At 42.4% G+C, this 21,858-nt stretch overlaps 1 protein-coding gene across 2 annotated transcripts in view; it reads right to left on the bottom strand.

Moving 5' to 3' along the window:
- Window positions 1-21,519, bottom strand: part of FBXO11 (F-box protein 11) — a 74,872-nt gene extending 53,353 nt beyond the window's left edge. The window contains exon 1 of one of the 2 annotated variants that reach the window (XM_054171114.1): window positions 21,052-21,519. In XM_054171114.1, the coding sequence (XP_054027089.1) occupies window positions 21,052-21,160 (109 nt within the window). In that variant the 5' untranslated portion in view covers window positions 21,161-21,519. The remainder of the gene's footprint in view (window positions 1-21,051) is intronic. The other variant, XM_054171121.1, reaches the window with a different exon arrangement.
- Between the last annotated feature and the right edge of the window lie 339 nt (window positions 21,520-21,858).

The following is a 21,858-nucleotide window of genomic DNA, read 5'->3' as shown; positions in this document are numbered from 1 at the left end:
GCTGCACTAAGATGGTTATATAACTCCAGCAAATTGAATTTATTTTCCTGGCCCTGCTTTCTGCCAGTCTTTATAATCATCGTCTCAGTTTCAGTTTCCTTCTTCAAGTCATCCTGTGTCACAGCTTCACGTGTTCTGAACTTACCAATCTGACACACCTCTCCACTACTCAATTGTTCCACTCTTATTCATTTGCAGTAGCATCTGAGATACAGCCAAGTTAGTCACTTCAAACACTTGAAGCAGTGGAGGGGGGAAACCCCAAGCTTGCCCTGAAGAGCTCATGGACAGGCAAGCAAGACTAGAATAGGACACAAGAAGTAATCATGTTGATTTTTTATCCACACAGGCTTATACTTGCATATTGACTGCAGCATTTTGGGATTATGTGAACACCCCCATCTCTCTGTCCCTGCTGGCTTGTTTAGCCATTTATTCTCCTAGGTGATCATCTTGGGAAGACAGCCACAACTGATGGAGTGAATTCATACCTAGCTGCTGCCACCTCTAGATACTCTACCCAATTCACAAGCACATAAATCATTAATGTCTTCCAAAAGTAGGTGGAGAGGCTTTAGAAGACACTGCTGCTCATATTCTTTCAACTGCTGCTTCTTTCAGCCATCACTGCTATACAGCTGGGGTAGAGTGAGCATTTTCTACAAACTCCTTTGAATTTCAACACCAGCAAAAACTACTGGTGACAGTAAAGGAGTTTCGCAGGGAACTACAGTTTCCAATGTTTCATCTGAATTACCTTTTCATGTGCTAATCCAGTATCAAAAGTCCTTAATTTCATTAGCCACATTTACCCCACTTTTTTCTTTAGTGAACTTGTGAACTGTAGTCATGCTCATAACTGTGCAGCTGAAATTCTCCCTCCACCCCAAAGATAACAAAAGCATCTTGATGCTATGTGAGCATGCACGTGTTTCAGAGACATACCACCCCAAAGGTCTTTGGGTACTAGTTAAACTTGTGAAGAAACACACAGCCCATGCCTTCTCTATGCTCTCAAGTAAGAGCTGGACAAGTGGGCCTCATTTAAACTCTGTGAAACCTAACGCTTCCAGCCAGCAAGGCTAGAAGGCAGGCTACTTTGAAATACAGATTACACCTTAAAGAACCCTGTCATTGTACAGCAGCTAGCTGACAATATTTCTTTTCCCTAGATATCACAGCATATGCCACCAATGATGACTAACAAGTAAGGAGCATGAATAAATTTTGGTGCATCAGTCAAACCGTGATTGAAAAACTATGAAGCCTGACATCAAATCAGGCTGCTATCTTTGAAGTGCAATACTTAAGTCAGTGAAATATTTCATGTCAGTGCTGTGTGAATTTCTGATACTGGCACAAGATGAGAAACAGGCCACAGACTGAACCATGAGGGAATGAATCTTTCTAGTTGATAGGCAGAATGGACAGCAATAGCAGAAAGATGGACTGCACTACCTACAGTGACATTCTGGGAAAATGCTATGGTAGTTGGAAATGTCCAGTTATAACCAGCAACTAACATGTAAAGTAACTGGGACACCATAGAGATTTCTTTCCATTAACAGACATTTCAGATATGATTTCAAAGTATAAAATAGCAATTACAGAAACATTTCCAGGAAAAAAGAAAATCCACTTTATAACTCAGACTCTCAAAGGACTCACAGGAGGTTCCATCTTTGCTAGAAGAAAGTTCAAGACCTCTGTCACAAAGCAAGAGCTATGCATGGGTGCATAAAGATACTAGATAACAAAAAAGAATCTTAAATACTGAGAACAGTCTGAACCTGCTTCATTCTGCTCCTGAACTGCAATGCTTCAGGGATAGTCAACACCAACAATTCATATCCAACCCACCACTAACCATCACTTTAAAGAGTCAAGAGGTTTTTATTGACCATGAAGCATCTCTAACTCCAACAAAGCCTCTCTAAGAGGAAAACCCCGCACACAAAGCATTTACAAACTGACGATACCATCTCTTACACAGCTGCTCCTCATGGCACATCCACTTTCTCAGCAGACTGATGCCCATCATGAGATAGAGTACAGAGAACCATCTCAGTACAATGGACCACAGCAAGTTCCAAATCCTATGCATACAGAACATACAGGACACTGCCCACTTGGAAGCATAAACTACATCACACCGTTCCATCCAGCCAGTCTGTTGCAGTCAAATTGCAAGCACAGCCACAAGCAGACTGAAAATCACTAAACACACAAAAGAACCCTTCAAGATTTGTTCTTAAATCATCAGCATTCAAAACGTTTTTAGCAAGTAAAAATCATTTTGTGTACTCAACTTGAAGAATGCCACATGGGTCACGAACACAGTTAAATCCTGCCTACTAAATCACTGTATGTTTTCCTCTGCTAAAATAAAATGTACAATGCTTGTCAGCTATTAATTATACCCCATCCAGAAGGGCATCCTTAGATCTCTGATCATTGTTTATTTTTCCAACAGCAAAACTGAAATATTTTAAGCGTTCTAATATGTATCCAGAGTATTTTATAAGTGCATTGAGCTTTGCCATGTTTCTTCTTGTTCTTTGGCTAAGCACATGAAATACAAGCCATCTTTGTTACATTCATGCTCCACATAACCACAAAAACTGTCTTTAAGGTGTATTCTAAACAACTCTCAGATGGAATTCTTGAAATGTTTATTCTTGAACTTTCACTAATTTTAATTCCATAGATTACACAACAGCATGAAGCAAAGGATGTGAAACAGGAGGGGTACTATGCAAGCAACCCAACACAGTCAAGGGATTTGATCATCCATATCAATGCTGTGACATTTCCTCTCTTACTGAGGATCAAGTAAGGCCTAAATTCTTGCATAAGACTAGTAATAAGTTGGTGGAAAAGAGTATTAAAAACAAACAAATGAAGAAACCACCCACCACCACACAGTAGCCAGAGTTTAGGTTATAATAATCTATTTTTTAAAATAAATAGTATATTGGACCATTACTCTTATTGTAATGAAGAACAAAAGTTCTGTAAGAAAGGAAAAAGTATAATAAAACAAAACCCAAAAAATCACTTTTCTTTGTTCAGAACATCCTCCAATTCTTCTGAATGGGTAATGGAAGGAGAGGAATTACTCAATACAAACTCCAACATTCCCATTTTTGAGTAAGGTCTCCTAGTTTCAGCTGGAGAAACTGCTGTTCATATGTTCTCCCCAACTCCAAGCAAAGAGTGATCTGCCATGCTAATACCTTGATTGAGTACAATATAGGAGTCCCCCATACTTCAACACAACCTCACCACGTATGAGAAACAGGCCTTGCATACAGGCAAGAGGCTGTCAGCTTCTTTAAGCAATCCACCTATTTCTTTTAATTAAACATATAAAGAAGCAATTCACACATATCAGGGTTCCCATCCGGTACTAAGTAAAGCATACAGCAATTATGTACTACATACTTTCTGGATCAAGCACACTATTCACATGCAGTTACCAGAATGAGAAAAATTAAACATTAAACATTTATAACAACCGAGACTGAGAGAGTAAAAGTCATGTTTAGAGCTCAGACTAGATTTACTGCCAGGCAGTAAACTGCTGAATACATGTAATTAAGCATACACAAAACTGTATTATGCTAACAAGACTTTAAGAGCAGCAGTTACGTAAAAGAGTAAAACCATCTTTCATTGCAGCTAACTCTTCTCTATTCCAAAGGTGAGAACTGTTGGAGCTATACATGGTGCCACCTATTAGAAAATGTCAGCATTGCCTGGAAGTCAAGAGACAAAGTAACAGGTTCAGAAAAAATTGCTAATTGTGTTTCACACTTGAGAGCTAGCACCCTCGAAAAGTAAAAGAAGTCAGGTGCAGTTTGGCTACCTCAGCTTAGATTTTTTTTTTTAGGCAAAAGAGAAAAAAACCTTTTTTCAGTATCTTTTGATATTTTAAAATGGGAAGGAGAGAAGCTTGTAACGAAGGACATAATCCTTAATGGATTGTGGCTGAAGATTTGCAAACCTTAAGCTAAGACAGCATTGGGAACGGAGGAAAATCGCACAAAGAGGAAACTTCCAGATACAATGCAGCGACAAAATGGCCAAGGACACAAGTGCCAGACAAGATCTGGTTTGGTGCCCTTGGTGGACAAACCCAGAGCTGCAGACATCTTGAGGAAAGAGCAGCTCAACGTTAATTTTCATCTGCTATAAAGCCAAACCTTGCTGTGAACTGGTTGCTTACTGTAAATACAGAAGACTTCTGGATTCCCAACAACGAGGGGATGAGATAAAAAGAAGGGAAGGAAAAAGTCATACCATCACCCCATTCTCCCCACTCATCACCTCAAATGACATTGGAGACAGGAGACCTATGTGTATTAAAACACAGCTAAGAACCATTTTGAAGAACTAGTAATTTCACGACTCCACAGCCTCTCTCTCCCTTCCACAATGGGACAGCCCCAGACATTAGGGCATGGTTGCCAAGATAAAGCTGTCTCTTATGAATCTATTAGGAAACATGGTACCAGAGTAAAGATCAAAATCAAGGCAAGTAATAGACTTCAACATCTCAAAACAGAGACAATATAAACCAAATCCTTTATCAGAAATAATTAAACTGGAAGTAATTTTGAAAGTGCCCCTGAGCTTCGTTTTGCCACCATAAAGGAGTACAGTAGTTTGTCAGTGACCTTTTTGGGTATTTAAAGCTCTCCCTTTTTTCTTTTTCTCTCTCTCTCTCTCTTTTTTTTTTTTTTTTTTTTTTTTTGTTCCAAGTCATTATAATTTTTTTTCCCTATCAACTTCAGTTTTCAGATTGAAAAGTACAGAGAATTAAATGTAACCTCCTGGACATTTAAAGACATTATTAAAGACAAGTTCTTCCACTAAATCTGAATGCAAATAAAACAAAACCAAACCCAACTTCCCATCAAAGATTTGCTTTCACCGAGCAAATGACACAATTTAACAGGACAACTCTATAGAAAATTTTAATTCCAGACTGTTCTCTGAGCTGCAGATAGTAAGGTGGAGATGCTTCAGACATGTTCTACTGCACGCTCATAAGACTCCAAGCTTAACAGCCTGGGGGGCCTTATGAATTATTTCTAAACACTGGAAAGGCACAATCAGCAGTGAGAGAGATTCTGAGACCAAACCAAGTGTCTCTTACCAGCACAAAGTCAATAAATGCAAGTTGCACACACTCCCTTTAACGGTCTCTGGTCTACTGGATGTGCTAGAAAACTGGGGAGAAGTGGACACAGCACACAAATGCCAGCTATCATCTTCATAAAGGTCCTTTTAGAGCAGCCAGCAGCTGGTTTAAGTCAGAGCAGAGTTATCATCGTGCCAATGCAGATCATGAAGACAAAGAATCATATTAATTAAAGCTAAACCATTTCCTACCCTCAACTCTTAGTGAACCAGCTGGTTGTATGGGATGAACAAGGAATAGAAGTTAAACTTATGTAAAAGGCTATCCTGGGCTCTCTGAGGCTTCCTGAAATCAGTAAACTATGAACTCATACCCGGTCATCAAAGAAGCCAACCAACCAAACAAGAGAAGGAACTGATAAAACTATTCAAAGCATTTCAAATAAAAAACAACATACTGTTTGACTGCCAGCTCCAGTGTTTTCTTCAACTACTTATCTTCCCAACAATTACCTTTCATAAGCCCACGTAGTCTTCCTCAGACCAAATTCTGTTGTTTGCGGGTTTTTTTCCCCCCTCTCTCTTTGCTCACAGCAATGTATCCATATGATCAATAACCATTAAGAGTTCCAATGTCTTTACTCAGGAGCCTGTTTCTAAAGAACTAGCAGAAAATCTAAACATTTTAATCTTCCACATGATCCTTTCTGTGGGTTGCTTCTCAACATACAAACTTTATTTAGCATTTATGCTTTCACAATATAACACTGCATTTTCGTATGGACGTAGAACTTTCTTGTGCCATACATATGGTTCAGTGTACCCCCAGGCAGCCTTATGCCTTCACAATTGTCACATCACTGGTTTATCCCAAAACCACAAGAAAGACTCTGTAAGACACAGAATGCAAGTTATAGAAATGTGATTTACTCTCACCAAAATACCCACTGCTCCTCTTGGGATTTTTAAAGTTAATTGCACAAACAATCAAAGCAATTCCTACTCTTTTCCTTACCCACAAATAAGGGCTCTGACTGACACACAGTGGCAAACTGAAGAAAAGTCTGCCAGATGAAGCAAGGCTCAACCCTGCCAGCTGCCCCTCAGAACACAAGTTGTTGCCCCAATGACAGATGGCCATACAGCTCACGTGGCAACTCATGACTGGCTCCAGTTTCCAGCCTTGCATAATTACTTTAATATGCTAGCCTGAAAGATTAAAGCACCACCATAACCATATTTTGAGCTATTTTGCCTTCAAGGGGGATCAGCTGGTAGCACAGGACAAATATCAACTGGGAGCAACAACTCCCAGTTTAACCATCCAGTTTTTACCCTGATACAAGCAGAGCGTCAAATTAAGTCCAGGAAGAAGATCAGTATTGTACCAAGAGAGACCATGCAGTCCAAAACTAGACTACTAACGAAAGGAGCACAAGAGCATCACATTCAGTTCTGTGCTTTGTCACAGATGTGGTTCCATGATAAAGTTAAACCAATTCAAGGGCATAACACTGCAAGAAAGGAAAGTACAGACCTTTTTCTACTGGCTCACTCACACAAGGGCCAGTGATTGTACAGGTGCACCGTCACTGAAACCAACAAAGGAAGAAAGCAGCAGAGCATCACTGAGAAAACCCCTTCTGGTGGCCATCTCCAACCACACTGCTTCACCCAAGAGTGAAGCTGTGCCCAGACTTCCCTGGTGACTTTGGGCAAGTTTTGCAATGTCTTTTGTTTCCCACTGCTGAAGTTAGAACAATAGTACTTCACTACATCTCAGGTGTGCAATGAGGACAGCTACAGACAACCAAAAGCCTACAAGAGTACTGCAAGGCAAATATCCAAATTAGTAAAATAAATTAGATTCTTTACGAGTACCTGAAATTACTCTGGGCTTAGAAGCACTGCAAGAAATGGTGGTTATTTCTTCCCATATACCACAAGTCCAATGCAAGACCTTCAGGCAGAAGGCATGGAATAAAGCTGAGCGCATTGATTAGTATCTTTTTACACCACTGAACGCCTGAACAGTCCTTTCCCAAGCACACTCTTAACATATATGAAAATAAGCATTTCTGTGAAGATAGCAGATTCTGGACTAGAAACTGCTCTTTAATACCAGTAATGCAGTGGGTGGAGTGAGGCTGGAGATACTGAAAAGAGGAAACAAAGAATGACTCTGGCTTGAAAGAAAATAAAGTTAAATATGCATACTTACATATAAGCCTATTCTTGAAAGAAGAAAAAAAAGTCCTTAAAAGAGCAATGTCTTATTTAATTTAAGCCCTTAAGATCATTAAGTCTTTAACAAAGACTAACAAAAACTCCATCTAGGTGGGAGGACTTTGCCAGCTAGGTTTGAAAATACTGTCTCCACATACATGAAAAACATCTGATGGGAGGGGGAGGAAGAGGCATGCCTTGGGAGGAAATGTATAATTTATCTGTATTCATAAAAAACAAGCAGGTTGATCTTTCTCTTTTTTTTTTAACTGACCTCCCAAACTAGCACAAGCAGGATTTGTGGAGATCAACTTTTCAAATCTTGCTGCTCCAATCTATCCTTCTTTGTCCCTTTCTCCAAATATTTTTTGACTTCACAGGCTAAAGGAATTAAAATGCATTTTCTGTCGTATGTTTGGATACTTCTGCAGTACTAAAGAAGGGGGAAAGACCATATATATCAGAAATCTTTCAAAAGAAAACTTAACCAGGCTCAAGAATTTCCCCCAGCTACCATAATGCACATGTAGAATATTTGTTACTGAAAAATATAATCTGACAACAGGATCCTACACACAAATATGAAGAAAAACCAATCCTGAATGTTTAACACACAGTATAGACAAATCATTTCAGTGACTACATCTGCATCTACACCACTTCTTCAGTTTTTCTTACTATTTAAAGCCTGCTCATTATGAAAGTGGCAATTATTTCCACTCCTCAAATGACAGAAACAGCTGAAAATTTCTGCCTTCCCCAGCCATTACAGTACTACTTCAACAGACTCTATCTGTTTGTTAATAGTGGTAGTAGAGAGGAATGCCGGAGGTCAACCTTGTTGCTAAGGAAGAAACACTGGGGTGGCACCCAAAGTATATTTAGTCTAAAAAAAAAAAAATCACTGTTCCCAGCTCACTGGGATTTCAGCATGCTCAGTCTTTCAGCTACTGTTCTTGATTTCACATGATTGTATAACATTTCTAAATCTTACCCAAAAAAAAACCCCAAACAAATACCGACAGTTCACAGCACTCTCTGTGATCTTGGTCATTAAGATAACTGAAATAAATGAAACAAACTGTGCGGTCTGTCTGTTGCGATTTATCCAAGAACATGCTACTGAATCCACTCTTAGGATATCAGTGGATGGCAGGTATTGCTTGGTAGGCCTTTCAACTGAAGAAGTTAAATCCCATGATTTTTCCATACACTATTTTTAACTTCTACTGTATTAATCAGCTTAAGAGCAAACCACAGCACAGTGTATTCTCAAATCTTCAGTTTCTTGAAAGGCTATCCCCAAAAAAACCCCACACCACCAAAAAACACAGAGACTGAAAAAATCATAACATGAATCAGAGAATCACAGAGTTGTCAGGGCTAGAAGGGACCTCAAGGATCATCTAGTTCCAATCCCCCTGTCATGGGCAGGGACCACTCACACTAGATCAGGTTGCCCAGAGCTCTATCCAGCTTAGCCTCAAAAACTTGCAGGTATGGGGCTTCCACCACCTCCTTGGGCAACCCATTCCAATGTGGCAACTGATCTTAAATTGGACTACCACATAACAGCAATATTCAAAATGTCATTAATTTTCTTTTTCCCCCCCACTTTTTTTTTCCAAAATAAGTTAACATTTGCTTTATACTCACTTCTTATTTTCAGCCCATTCATGGGAATCATAGCTAGCAGCTATAATAAAATAAGAAGCCCATAAAAGATACAGTGCTTATTTCAACAATGGCATGGCCAATATATTTTCCTTTAAAATTACATATTACAGTTATTTTGTCTATAACTGAAAATCAGAATGGTTTCACCACATATTTTTCTACAGCATTCAAAAAAAAGATTTAGATGAGACAGAGCTGTCACAAGACCTCATTTCTCATTAATGCTCTGAACATTAAACAAGCTGAGATGCTCAAATGTTACTTTGACAAAATGGGAAATCCAGCATCACATCAATATGCACTATGACAACCTCATCTCCAAAAAAGACCTCCACTAAGACACCCAAGGTATGTCTTTTTCAGTTACTTAAACCCTTCAAATTAACATAAAATGTGATGATGTCAAGCATCCATACTGATACTGTCAAGTGTATCAGCAGATTATTACCACAAGCTGCTGATCAATGAGCAGCTACTGCTAAGAAACTTGGCAAGACATGAAAGCATCTAAACTCATTATCAAAAGCCACCTGAAGTCATGCAGGTATTACCCTGTAACACAATCACACCCATTCTTTTTCTAATCATCCAGACAGCAACAGTAGCCCAAAGCATTTCTCTCCTGCCATGCCATTGATGCTTAGCTAGCTAAATGACTGCACAACTTGTGTTGAAGAAGGTTCTCGCAACAACAACCTAAAGCATATGCCTTAGAGGCTCAATTACCATGTAGCTTTGCAGAGAGTTAAAAATGGAGCCAGAGTGGAAACTCCAAATGGATATGGATGAAAAGGCTCTTCTGTGACAGAAACCCTGCTAGTACTCATTTTCACATATTCCAACCACCACAGACTTTCAGTCTTGCAACTTCCAAAGTCATAAATATGGAGCTCAGCTACCTCCTATCTCTATCCATGACCTTGACTTGGACAGCTGCAGCCAGTACCAGTCAAAATGCAGCAAGCAAAATTCCAAAGTTCTGGTTTCCTTTGAATAACTGATCTTCAAAGACTGTTGAAGAAGGCAAAGAGGCAGAACCTTTGTGCCAAAAAAGACAGCCACGGATTTCACCATCTTCAGACAAAGGTGAAGTGTGTCACATCTTGCCAAAGATTAATAGAACAACCATCTAAACAAAGATGCTGTCCTTCCACCCTCAGGGCAGCAACAACCTAAGGAAATAGCAAACACTACTTGAGACAGCTACTGCACACAATTTAAACTGATGACACAACAACTTTTAAGGTCTTATCTCTCCGTTTGGTCTCTTGCTTTCCCAACAGTCAGAAAAAAATTTAGCTAAAAAATAATCTATTTTGTCCTTAGCTCTTAGAAAAAAATATTAAAATCAGAAGTTTCCCTTTGTTTCTGCAGCATAAAGTTTTCTCTAAAGGTGTATTGGCAAACTTGATGACAACACTTCAGTTGTATCTATCTGGTTGGTCTCTTGCTTTCCCAATAGTCAGAAAATGTTTATTTAGCTAAAAGTCATCTGGTTTGTCCTCAGCTCTTAGGAAAATTACTAAAATCAGAAGGTTTCCTATGCTTCTGTAGCATACAGTTCTTTCTTTTCACAGCTATTTATTTCTAGAAGGACTACAGCAAGTCTGCACCAAGGCCTATGTCTTATGAAGGCTGAATTCCCAGTAAACAAAATGTCTCACTTTTCCACTCACTTTCCCAAGCCCAAGAAGCTTGGGAACTGTCAGCTTTACCCAATACCTCCTAAAAAAAGCCCACTGGCCAAATAGGAATCAAAAATGGAAAGCAAGCTTCATTTATTTGTCATACACACATAGGATCAGTCATGCAGTATCTGACCAACCAACTTCACCTGTGCAAGGGGAAATGAGGTAGATTCATGAGGCAGATCTCAGTTTCTCTTTGGGAGCCTGAGAAATTCAGTAAGCCAGAAAGATGGGGTGGCAACATCTGACTAGTGAAAAGTATTTTTCATATGCATTCAAGTAGAATTTTAGATTTTTAACAACTGTTGATGAACCAGACTGGATAGCTATGTATTTACTGTCACAAAAATCAAATTTCAAGTAAGAACTAAGCAACTGAAACACAATCAATTGTTTTACCTTTCACATCATCTCAGATCACGTTCAAGCGCCATTTGTGGTCAGTGGGAATCATGCAGTGAGCTTCGAAGCAGAACATCCAAAAGCATTAGTAGAATATTAAGAATTATTTCAATCACCATGCATCTTCTGAAAGAACTCAAACATACTTCTTCAAAATGATAGCAAGATACGGTGAAATAAAGAACTTTTCTGTGGTGTTTTGAAGATGCACTGAAAGCTTTCATAACTAAAGAAAAACACATCTGGTGATTACAACACCTGACTGATTTTCTGCATCTTCATAGAATCCACTCCTTCAGTAAGGTATGGTCTCAAAACCAGTCAACAACACAGGAAACAGTGACACAAGCCCTCATCTCACTGTTGTATAGATACACCCAAACTAGCTTGGGGACAGAAACTGCATTATTGTTTTAGCCAAGGCACTCCAGCAGGTTTAACAATCCATGTGGAGAAGGGAGTGCCTTCAAAGGGTGTAATGAAAGAGGGTCAAGCTAACTCAAATTACCTTCCATTTGCCACAGGCTAAGAGCATACACATGAACAATTACTGTGAATCAGATACCACAGATCAGCTGACATATGGTAACCTGTCATCCTGCAATAACCTGTCCAAATACAAAGATAGCTTGAAATTTAGACTGGCTGTAGAGCTACAACTCACCTCTACTCAGAAAGACAGGCCAAACCTTCAAACCTTTGCTTCTAGATGTACAAACTGAAAATACACAACAGAAAGCAAACAGGCTGTTTCCAAACACTACAAACTGGGATTAACAAAAGGAAATAGTTATTGTAACATGACCTATTCATGCTAACTAGTCTTTTGGTATAAAATCACACCCACAGCATGATAACCCTGAGACTGCACATCCAGCGCTTGTGCTGCTCTGGACAAACATTATTTAAAACAAACATAATAATTCCAAGTATGGTTGTTATTTTTGCCTTCTAATGGCAATTCACAGTAGAACAAAACCCAAGTTTTTCCTTCTGAACCCCCTTCCTAGGAGTGCCTGTTTCCTTCTGCTGGCTAGGATCTAGAGAGTTCTCTAGATCTAGGATCTAGAGAATTCTCTAGTATATAAGGAGGACTATTCTTCCAGTGCCCTACAGCAACCCACATGTACTCTTCCTATTCACCCCCAGCATTTTCCCAGACCATGAGCAATGTCTGCTTGGTTCAGTTTTAAAACCAGCTTTCACTAATAATTGGAAAAAAAAAATAAAAATCATCAACCAACCAGCCCTAATCCAAGCTCAATGAAGTCAAGCAGGACAACAAAGAAAGAATCAAAAAAGAAAACATTTATATACTCATCAACACTAGAATCGGTGGGTTTGGAACACACAAGATAAATACCACTATTTCAATACTGGAACGCCAGTAATGTTCAGTGGGTATTGGGATGGTATTTCTATATAGTTTTGTTGAATAAACTAAGCAGAATCAAGAAAATATAGCAAATTATGAGAAGAAAACCTGGAAGCCTCACCAACATGATTTTTCAAGGCAGAAAACAGCTATGCAGTAGTTTGAGCTCCTAGAACAAAGCAGTGCCTGAACTCATATTGAAGATATCAGGAGGGACCTGACAAACCTGGCAATGGAGTGGAAACTGCAGGTTTCTGTTACAACGAACAGAAGGTTTCATTGTATGTATCATAGCACGTATCCTAGAATAGCCACGGCAGCATTTCGACAGCTCCTCTCAAATGGACAGGACCATTGCCAGTCACTCTGCAAGGCTCCAGTCTCACAGGACAGTTGAACTGATCTGTTAGCTGCAAGAAGAGGGGCAGCTCCACATCTTTTCTCCCACTCCCAACTGTGTACCTGGTGACTAATCTTACACACTCATCAAACTCTGCAGTTAGCTAGTTCAAAGAGCTAAACCAGCACAACATCCTAGGTTAGGGTGTTTTGGAGGCTTAGCTTCCATGGTGATCTGGTTCAGGGAACTACAAATACTGACACAAGACAGGGGTTACGAACATGGGGCTAGAAGGAGGAACAATGGGATGACCCCCATTAGAGCAATCAGGCTGAAAGTTTAGTTATCTAGCCAAAATGCAACTAAAGGAAGTATCTCAGAGGAGAGCATACAAAATAGTCCCTAAAAGCCTACTGAAAGCACTGTATATTACTAGTATTCATTTGTTGCTTGTATCTGAACTCCCAGCTATGTATGAACATTTCAAGAACAAGAAGCAACATAAGCAGCAAAACCCAATAACCACTCTTCAAGTTACCTTTTAAGAAAGGAGTTCAGGTTCAGAGATTTTAATCCCCTCAAAAAAAGCTCATAGAACTTTCCAATAGGAAGTACAATCTAAATGATAGATTTCCCTAGAGTCTTTACTTCAGAATCTACATCTAGATCTTGCTCTCCTCCTTCACAAGAATTTAGAAGTCTTTTAAAAATTACACCAATATATTGTAAAAGCAGATTTCTTTTATAGATGTTCAGTAATTTTACTGTATGTTTTAGTCTGCTTTCTTTCCCTCACCCATTTCATCAAGCTCTGAGGGACACAGACTAAAATCCTAGGCTATATTCAGATTCTAGTTTACTGCCACAAACAATAACAAAAATCACCAAGTTTGCTTCTCCTCCTATTCAAGTTCTGAACAGAGAAACATCACAAACAAGAAACAAACAGAAGCACTTAACAACCAGAAAACATGAGAGGATTAGGTAACAACAAAGTCAACTTAACAAACCTTTCATTTTCTCAATTCCTATTAGTTCAGTCACACGTTGCACAGCTCTGTTTTATTGTTCCCACATCACATTAAAATATAAGGATAAATATATTTTATCAGTACAGTTCAAAAAAAAATCTTAGAACACACTACCTTCTCTTCCTACCTAACCAAACAGCTCACAGCCACAAGCTGTAAGAGGAAGTTTAAGCAGTGCCACAGACGACCCACATTGAAACACACCTGGTGCTCACTTAACTCCCTTCACAGGGACCAGCTCTGCAGAAAAGGACTTGGGGTACTGGTGAACAAGAAGCTGGACATGAGCCAACAATGGGCACTTGCAGCCCAGAAGACATACTGCATCCTGGCTGCATCAAAAGAAGCATGGCCAGCAGGTCAAGAGAGGCGATTCTGCTCCTCTGCTCTGGTGAGACCTCTGCTCCTGGTGAGACCTGGAGTACTGTGTCCAGCTGCAGGGCCCCCAATACCGGGTCCAGAGGAGAGCCACCAAGATGATCAGAGGACTGGAGCACTTCTCCTATGAAGACAGGCTGAAAGAACTGGGGCTGTACAGAAGACGAGTCTCCAGGGAGATCTTATAGCTACATTTCAATACCTGAAATGGGCCTACAGGAAGGCTGGGGAAGGACTACTTAAAAGGCCTTGCAGCAATAAGATGAGGGGCAACTGTTTGAAACTGGAGCAGGGGAGATTTAGGTTAGATGTAAGGAGGAAGTTCTTTACAATGAGAGTGGTAAAACACAGGAATGGGCCACACAGAGACGTGGTTGAGGCCCCAACCCTGGAGACACTCAAGATCAGACTGACCTAGTTAGAGGTATCCCTGATCACTGCAAGGGGGTTGGACAAGATGGCTTTTGAGGGTCCCTTCCAACCCCATGCAATGTGTGAAGCTGAGAGTTGTCCTCGCTGCCCTTGCTGACCCCTCTGCCTGCCACCTAGCCTCCCTGATGATACCACCCTGCAGAGAGGAAGTGCTGAATTATTTAATATGACGAACAAACACGCTCACCCAGCAGCCATTCTGCATGGGCACTGCAGATTCAGTGCTTGCTGGGCACACCAGATTTACCATGCTGGCAAGGAGATTGCCCATGTAAAGCAAGCTGCAAGCCTGACGTTCCCAGGCAGCTGCTGGCCTGACAAAGCATTCACAGTGCTCCAGTTCTATGCATGCACATTCAATGCTCCATATCCAGTGCACAGCGTGTTCATAAACCTTGATGCCCTGTACACCTACAGTAAAAGCCTGACACATGTTGGACAGCTTTGGTCTACTCCAAAACCATGATTCTCCCAGTCAGCACCAGAGCAGAAGTAGGGGAGAGAGCTTATCTTTCCCCCAAAGCAGAAAGATACCAAATATATCACCACCAATAAATAAATAAATAAATACAGAGGCCCTGGAGTGGGTTGAGAAAAGGGCAACATAGCTGGTGAAAGGTCTGGAGAACAAGTCTGATGAGGAGCAGCTGAGGGAACTGGCGCTGGAGAAAAGGAGGCTGAGGGGAGACCTCCTGGCTCTCTACAACTCTTAAAAGGAGATTGGAGTGAGGTTGGTATTGGTCTCTTCTCCCTAGTAACAAGAAATAGGAAAAGAGGAAATGGTCTCTAGTTGCATCCGGGGAGCTTTAGGGATACTGAAAGAAGCTTCTTCCCTGAATGGGTTCTCAAACTCTGGAACAGGCTGCCCAGGGAGGTGTTTGAATCCCCATCCCTGGAGATGATTCAAGACACAGAGATATGGTGCTGAGAGACATGGTTTAGCAGCAGACTTGAAGGAGTTAAATAATGGTTGGACTCAATGATCTTAAAGGTCTTTTCCAACTGAAAGGATTCTATGGGGACTTTCATTACTTCTTAAACCATTAGGTTCCAAGTTTTTGTAAGAGAGAAACTGAATAAAAAGATTTGGTATACTTCTAGCAAAGAATAACAGATGTTAATAGTCTTATGAATGGCCAAAATACAACAAAACTATGGACAGTAAACATTACTGTGTATACCAAGAACAAATACACTTGATTTTGATCTCCCCAAATCAAATAAAGCTTTAGTATAAATGTAGGCACTTGTCCTACATGAAGGACAACAGTTACCCAGACACTCCTTTGTACTGGTGATCCAGAATCAGACTTTGGGAAACAGAAGTTGTACTTGAATTACCAAGTTTTTGGATTCTAAAATGTATCTGGAAGGTAGACTTTGAAAACTTTTCATTGCAAAGAAAATGATTACAGATCTGAATGTGTATTTTTGATATATATAAACACACACATACCTTATGACATACTGTATGTCTGTATAATGTTACATATATACCTATGTGTGTAAATATCTTTTTTCCAAGCCTAGAACCCTCTCTTAAGGAATATGGAAAGGCCTGAATGAGATGCCTTTCTACCCGCAGCAACTGATGCTTGACTTCTCGCTCTACAAAACCTGAAACAGTTCATTTTGATGCAAGTCTAGTCACTTGCTTCCATGAAGAGTTACTTAATTGTTACAGCCCAGCACACATCAATATAATCCCTTTGGTGTATATATTGTTAAAAGAAAATGGTTACATACATGCGCTTGAAATAGAGCCAAATAAAGACTGCCTAACTTTCCTGAGATATTTATCTCAACGTTACAAAATTCAAGCTTTGTGAGCAAGAAGTCTACTGGAGCTTAGTTTCTACATGTTCATGTCTTACACAGCCTAACCTACTCTTCCTCACAGTGCTTTTAAGCCCTCCTGTCCCCTATACAGAAAAATGACTAATTCAATTATGCTGGGTGCTGACAGGCCAGCTGGTTTCTGCTTCTTGGCATGGGTAGAAAGGGTAAGTTTTAAGTATCTTTCCCTCATTGTCTGCCTCCTTTGCCCAGCCAATAATTTCCACAAAACTTAAGAACTTCACACTTGTTTGTCAAATCTGGTTGAAACAAGCTAACAAGTTCAGAAGTTGCAGAGTGACAGGCAAGCAGACTGTATGGGTGTCTAAGTCTTGTACTCTTTGGAAAAATAGATTGTGGGGAGGCGGGGAAAGCAAACTTGCAAGGTAGGTCTCCGACTGTATGTATTAAACCGCATGTATTAAGTATTAACCCAATTTAGCCAAATCTAAATGGGAGCTGCCACAGTCCAACCACACCCACAGGCAGTCAGTATTATCCCTCCCCTTGTACCAAGCACCTGTGCCAAAAATCAACCTGTGGGAAAAAAAATTAAAATAAATAAAGCAGTTAGCATTTGGCGTAGGCAGCTGAGGAGCCAGCTCACTGCCTTGTCACATGGACACCACTACCACGTAAAAGGAACACACAGGATTGGGGCAGACCCAGCTGCCAAGGTGCTACACACTTGGGACTTAACAGTATACAGGATCCAATCCTAAAAGCACTTAATACTGGACATGAAGATCAGAACCTCACAGGACTGTATCCACTAATGTGCTGATGGTACAAAGAAGTGCAGGGGCACTTGGGTAATTATTTGGAGAAGAACAGAAACAAGACAAAATAATAATCACAGGTGATAGCTCTGAGATTGACAGTTTTAGCTGCATTCTGGACAAGATGGATTTATTTTTTTTAAATCATAATAAAAATCAGTGTCTAACCTTGTTGTCTTCTCAAAACTGTAGCCAAACCCATACCCTCAAGAGAAACAAAAAATAGCACTATAAGCAAACACAGGCACATTTAAACACAGACATCTACCCTTTGGGTAGACCATTGTCCTAAAGAAAATGAAAGGACACATCTATTCTGCATCCTTCATGCAGAATTCCAAAACCACAGAAAAACACCACTGGCAACCCCACTGGAGACTTGGGGAGACATGAGGAGGGCGAAGGTAAAACAGAATTTGTGTAGTTTAGCCAGAGTGGCTAATTTAGACGGAGGAAAGTGCGAACAGCAGAACATAAGGCAAAACATCTTGGGAAGTATATCCTGATGATAACTTGGTTTGTACAACACAGTGAGTTTGGGGGAGAAGATTTTATCTGAAATAATTTCTGATGTCCCCTCTCCACCAATACAGGTACAGCATCATTGTTTATCACTGTATCATACAGATGGCACAATTATGCATCCATTAGACATCTTCATAGTGCATATATAAAATGCATTAAAAAAAAGAGTCACTTTGCAGTATAAAATACAGCTTTGTATTATTTTCAAACACTTAAAAGGAATCCTTAATGAAGCATTTTTATAAAATCTATTTATTAACAGATTTCTTTTATTTTCATCCCTATTTATTAATTACAGAAGTCATAACTTCTTTTTTCACCCAGTGGTAAAAATTTAACAGCTGCTACACAGTTGCAAAATGCTGTCTACTTATACAGCATTAAATAATAAATAAAGCTCAAGATGAAGTACACATTTTACTAAGCAATCTACTTTAATGGTGGGAAATAAGAAGTTCCAAAGATTAACTATGTGCCACATTATCAACCCTGCTCCATGGTATTTGTTCTTATAAGTACTGTGCTGCAATATGAAGAAGGAAATAAATTAATAATAACAAAGAATAATTTTCATTTAATCACAGCTGCACTCACATTATCTAGTAACATTTTTAAAACAAATTTAAGTCTGAGTTGGACAGAAATCCTTTCCAAATAACTTGCACAGCTTCTTTTGCACAGCCTTTTTTTAAGATGACCTATATTGCTTAGGAATAAAGGTGGAAAAAAGTCACTACTGGCTTGTGTGGTACTAGTCTAACCCCAGTATATTGTCTCATAATTTAGGAGCACTATTCATTCTTCACAGTAACAGCCCTGCACAAAGTCATCAAAGTCATAGGTAACAACTCACATTAGCTTCCTGAGATAGTGGATCTGACCTTTCAAGTTTTGAAATAACAATAGGAACTGCACTGGAGATACCCTAAAAATGTGCATATTTAACTAATAACAAAAGATCTTAATGCTGTCAGTACATTTTTGGGCAAGTCAGACCTGGAGCAGCTGACCTTCAAAAATGCAAGGGACAAGCTAGATGTGATCCATACGGAACAGTAATTTCAGCTAACTGTGGAACATGATTTTTGTTACAATTTTATCACCACAATGAACAATAAGCAACAATGAACACTATACATGGGGGGGGGGAGGGGGAAAGGTGAACATGGAGTTCCACAAAAAGTCAGAGTAATACAAATAAATCACAGCATCGTATTTCAGATAAAAAAGTTTCTGCCTCTATCTTTAAAAAAAAAAATAAATATTAGTAACACATGCCCAGTTTGAGACAGACAGCCCAATGTAAAACTGAGTAAGCACAGCAATTCATCTGTAAGCACACCCTTCCAGATGCATTTCAGGAGTTGTATTTTCTCCTGCTTAAAAAGAAAAAAATAGTGTGGTTGGAAAAAAAAAAAAATAACCCCCCCCCAATATTCTGCATACAGAAGATCAGTGATGAAATTCCTCAGTGCACGTCAGGGAGGAAGTTCTTGTCGGTGCTTTTTGGGTTTTTTTAATTTCCTTTTTTAAATGTCAGTATCCCAGAAAAGACATTTTAATTACATAATTACTAAAAATTTTGGAAGGTTTACACAAGCCCCATAATTGGGCATAAGACATCACATCCTCTGGTTATATACACAGCAATCTGGTCTGGGTAACATTCTTTGCTCTGACCAATGTGTGCGAGGAGGGGCGGGGGAAGGAAGAAGAGGGAGGAGAGGTGGGGGGGTGTAAAGGAGAATTAAAAATACTTCCTCAAATTAAATTTTCTTCCCTTCATTTGCTTAAAATGTTGTGATTGCATAGAACGCACCGAAATATTTATCACAGCGTAGCTCGCAGTTAAAATACCTTGCTCTCGATGTGATATCCCAGAGACTCAAACAAAAGACATTCAGATGACAATGAAGGCGCTTTTTCCTTTTTTTTTTTTATTTTAAAAAGACATTTTTACATCTAAAACTGCACCACGGATCTGTCTTCTTTATCATGCCCGAGTTGTGACAGCCAATGCATAAAAAATTAAAACCCAATCCAGCAGATAAGACATGCAAAATGTCTCCTCCAATCCCACCCCCATCTCGCCTTTAAAAAAAAAAAAAAAAAAAAAAGGAAAGAAAAAAACCCACACCAGCCCTGCACATACGGAGCACACGCACACTCGCACCCCCAGGAGCCATCATTTGGGGCGACAATGCCAGGGCTGAGGAACTGCCACCCCCTCGCCCCCACCCCAACCCCGTACCCCAGCACTAGCGAACACGCTCCGGGTTCCATTAGGGGAGCAATCCCACCTCGCCGCTTCCTCATCCCCTCAAACAATGGTGCTTTCCCCCATTAGCTCCAAATTGTCAACATTTTTACGCTAGGCCCCGGCCCCACCGGCGCGGGCGGACCCGTCGGGCAGGGTTGGAAGCGCTGGGGGGGCCGAAGCCCCCGTTCCGTTCTGGACGGCTCGGGGTTGCCGGGTGCCGCGGCGAGGGCGGGCGGGGGGGCGGTGTGGCTGAGGTAAATAAATGGCCGATGGGCCGCGGCCCGCGCCCCCCCGCCGGGCGCTGTAACCGAAGCCAGGGCGCTGAACTGCGCAGCAAACATTGCGCGGCGCGGAGGGCCGTGGAGGTTCGGCGAGCCGCGGGCCGCCGCCCCCGGACACCATTTCGCGAGCGGCGGCGGGGAAGGTGTCGCCGCAAGTTGCCCAGCACCGGCGCCCCCTCTCACCCCCCCCAAGTCCCCCAGGCACCGCTCCCCCCGCTCCTCTCCGCGTCACCTCTCCCCTCCGTGGGCCCGGGGACCCAGCCCGCCGCACCCCTCGGGGAGGCACCGGCTCCCCTGGGCGAAGGTGACTTGTCTTCCCGCAGCCCCCAGGGACGGGGCGAGGGGCGAGGGGCTCGGAGCGGGGGAGGGCGTTCGACGCGTTCTGTCCCGAAGGGCCGGCGGCAATCGGCTTCCCCCCCCTCCTCTCCCCTCCCCAGCGGGCGTGGGAGCGCGGCTGGGGAAGGGGCCGAGCCCCCGCCTCCCTCCCGCTCGGCGGCAGGGCCCAGCGGCCCCGAGTCGGGGCAGAGCCCAAGCCAAACAAAGCGCGGCCTGAGCTGGAGCCAAGGGTGAAGCAGCCTGGGCTTTTCCTGCCGGTGCCCGGCCGGGCGCGGCGAGGCCCAGCGCCGACGCCGAACCCCACGCAGGCCCCAGCTCGGCGCCACAGTGCCTGACTTACCCCGATCCCCGGCGGCGGCGGCGGCGTTGTTCCTCTCCTGCTGCTGCTGCACCGGGCGCGGCCTGGACACTCGCCTGGGTCTCCTGTTTGCGGCTCGGACCGAGTTCATTTGCCGACTCGTGTGGGTGGCGGGAGGGGAGGGGGGGAATCCTCCGGCAACCGGTGCCTCGTCAGGGAGGGGAGGGAAAGGAGGGAGCCCCGGGGCGGCCGCCTCGCAGCAGCGGGCAGCAGGGAAGGAGGGGGGGCTTTCCAGGCGGGGGTCCCGCCGCTGCTGCTGCTGCTGCCGTCTCCTCGCCGGTTCGCTCGAGAGGCAGAGGAGCCACCGGCCGCTGGCTCTCCCGAGCGCTGGCTATGGGGGACGTTCGCTCCGCGGCCCCCCTCCCCAGCCCCCCCCGAAAATCCCTCTCTTAAAGGAGCCCCGCGGTCCTGCCCGTCTCAAGCCCGTCGCTGCTCCGTGGCAGGAGGAGCCATTGACACTGCTAGAGACACACACTCACAAGGAGGCAGCCCGCTGGCGGCCGCGTTCCGCCAATCACCGCCTCCCACACAGCCGACCGGTGGCTGCGCGACCAATCCCCGCGCCCGTTCTATGGGCGGGAGGGGCGGGAGAGAGGCGCGGGGTGGGGTGGGGTGGCGGAGCGGAGTATAAGGATCGGGGCGGCAGGCGGAGAAGGGAGGATGGTGGGTTTGTGGGGCCGGCTCGTGCCGGGTGGTGCGAACGGCAGTGGCGGGCGCTACCGAGGCCGTGGGGAGAGGGTACGGGAGCCGGACATAGGCCTGGTAGGGCCGCGCTGCGCCTCGCTCGTG

The sequence above is a fragment of the Dryobates pubescens genome, chromosome 2, assembly GCF_014839835.1.
Source record: "Dryobates pubescens isolate bDryPub1 chromosome 2, bDryPub1.pri, whole genome shotgun sequence".
Classification (NCBI taxonomy): domain Eukaryota; kingdom Metazoa; phylum Chordata; class Aves; order Piciformes; family Picidae; genus Dryobates; species Dryobates pubescens.
Note: the sequence above shows the minus strand (reverse complement) of the source record. Positions and strands in the feature narration are given on the sequence as shown.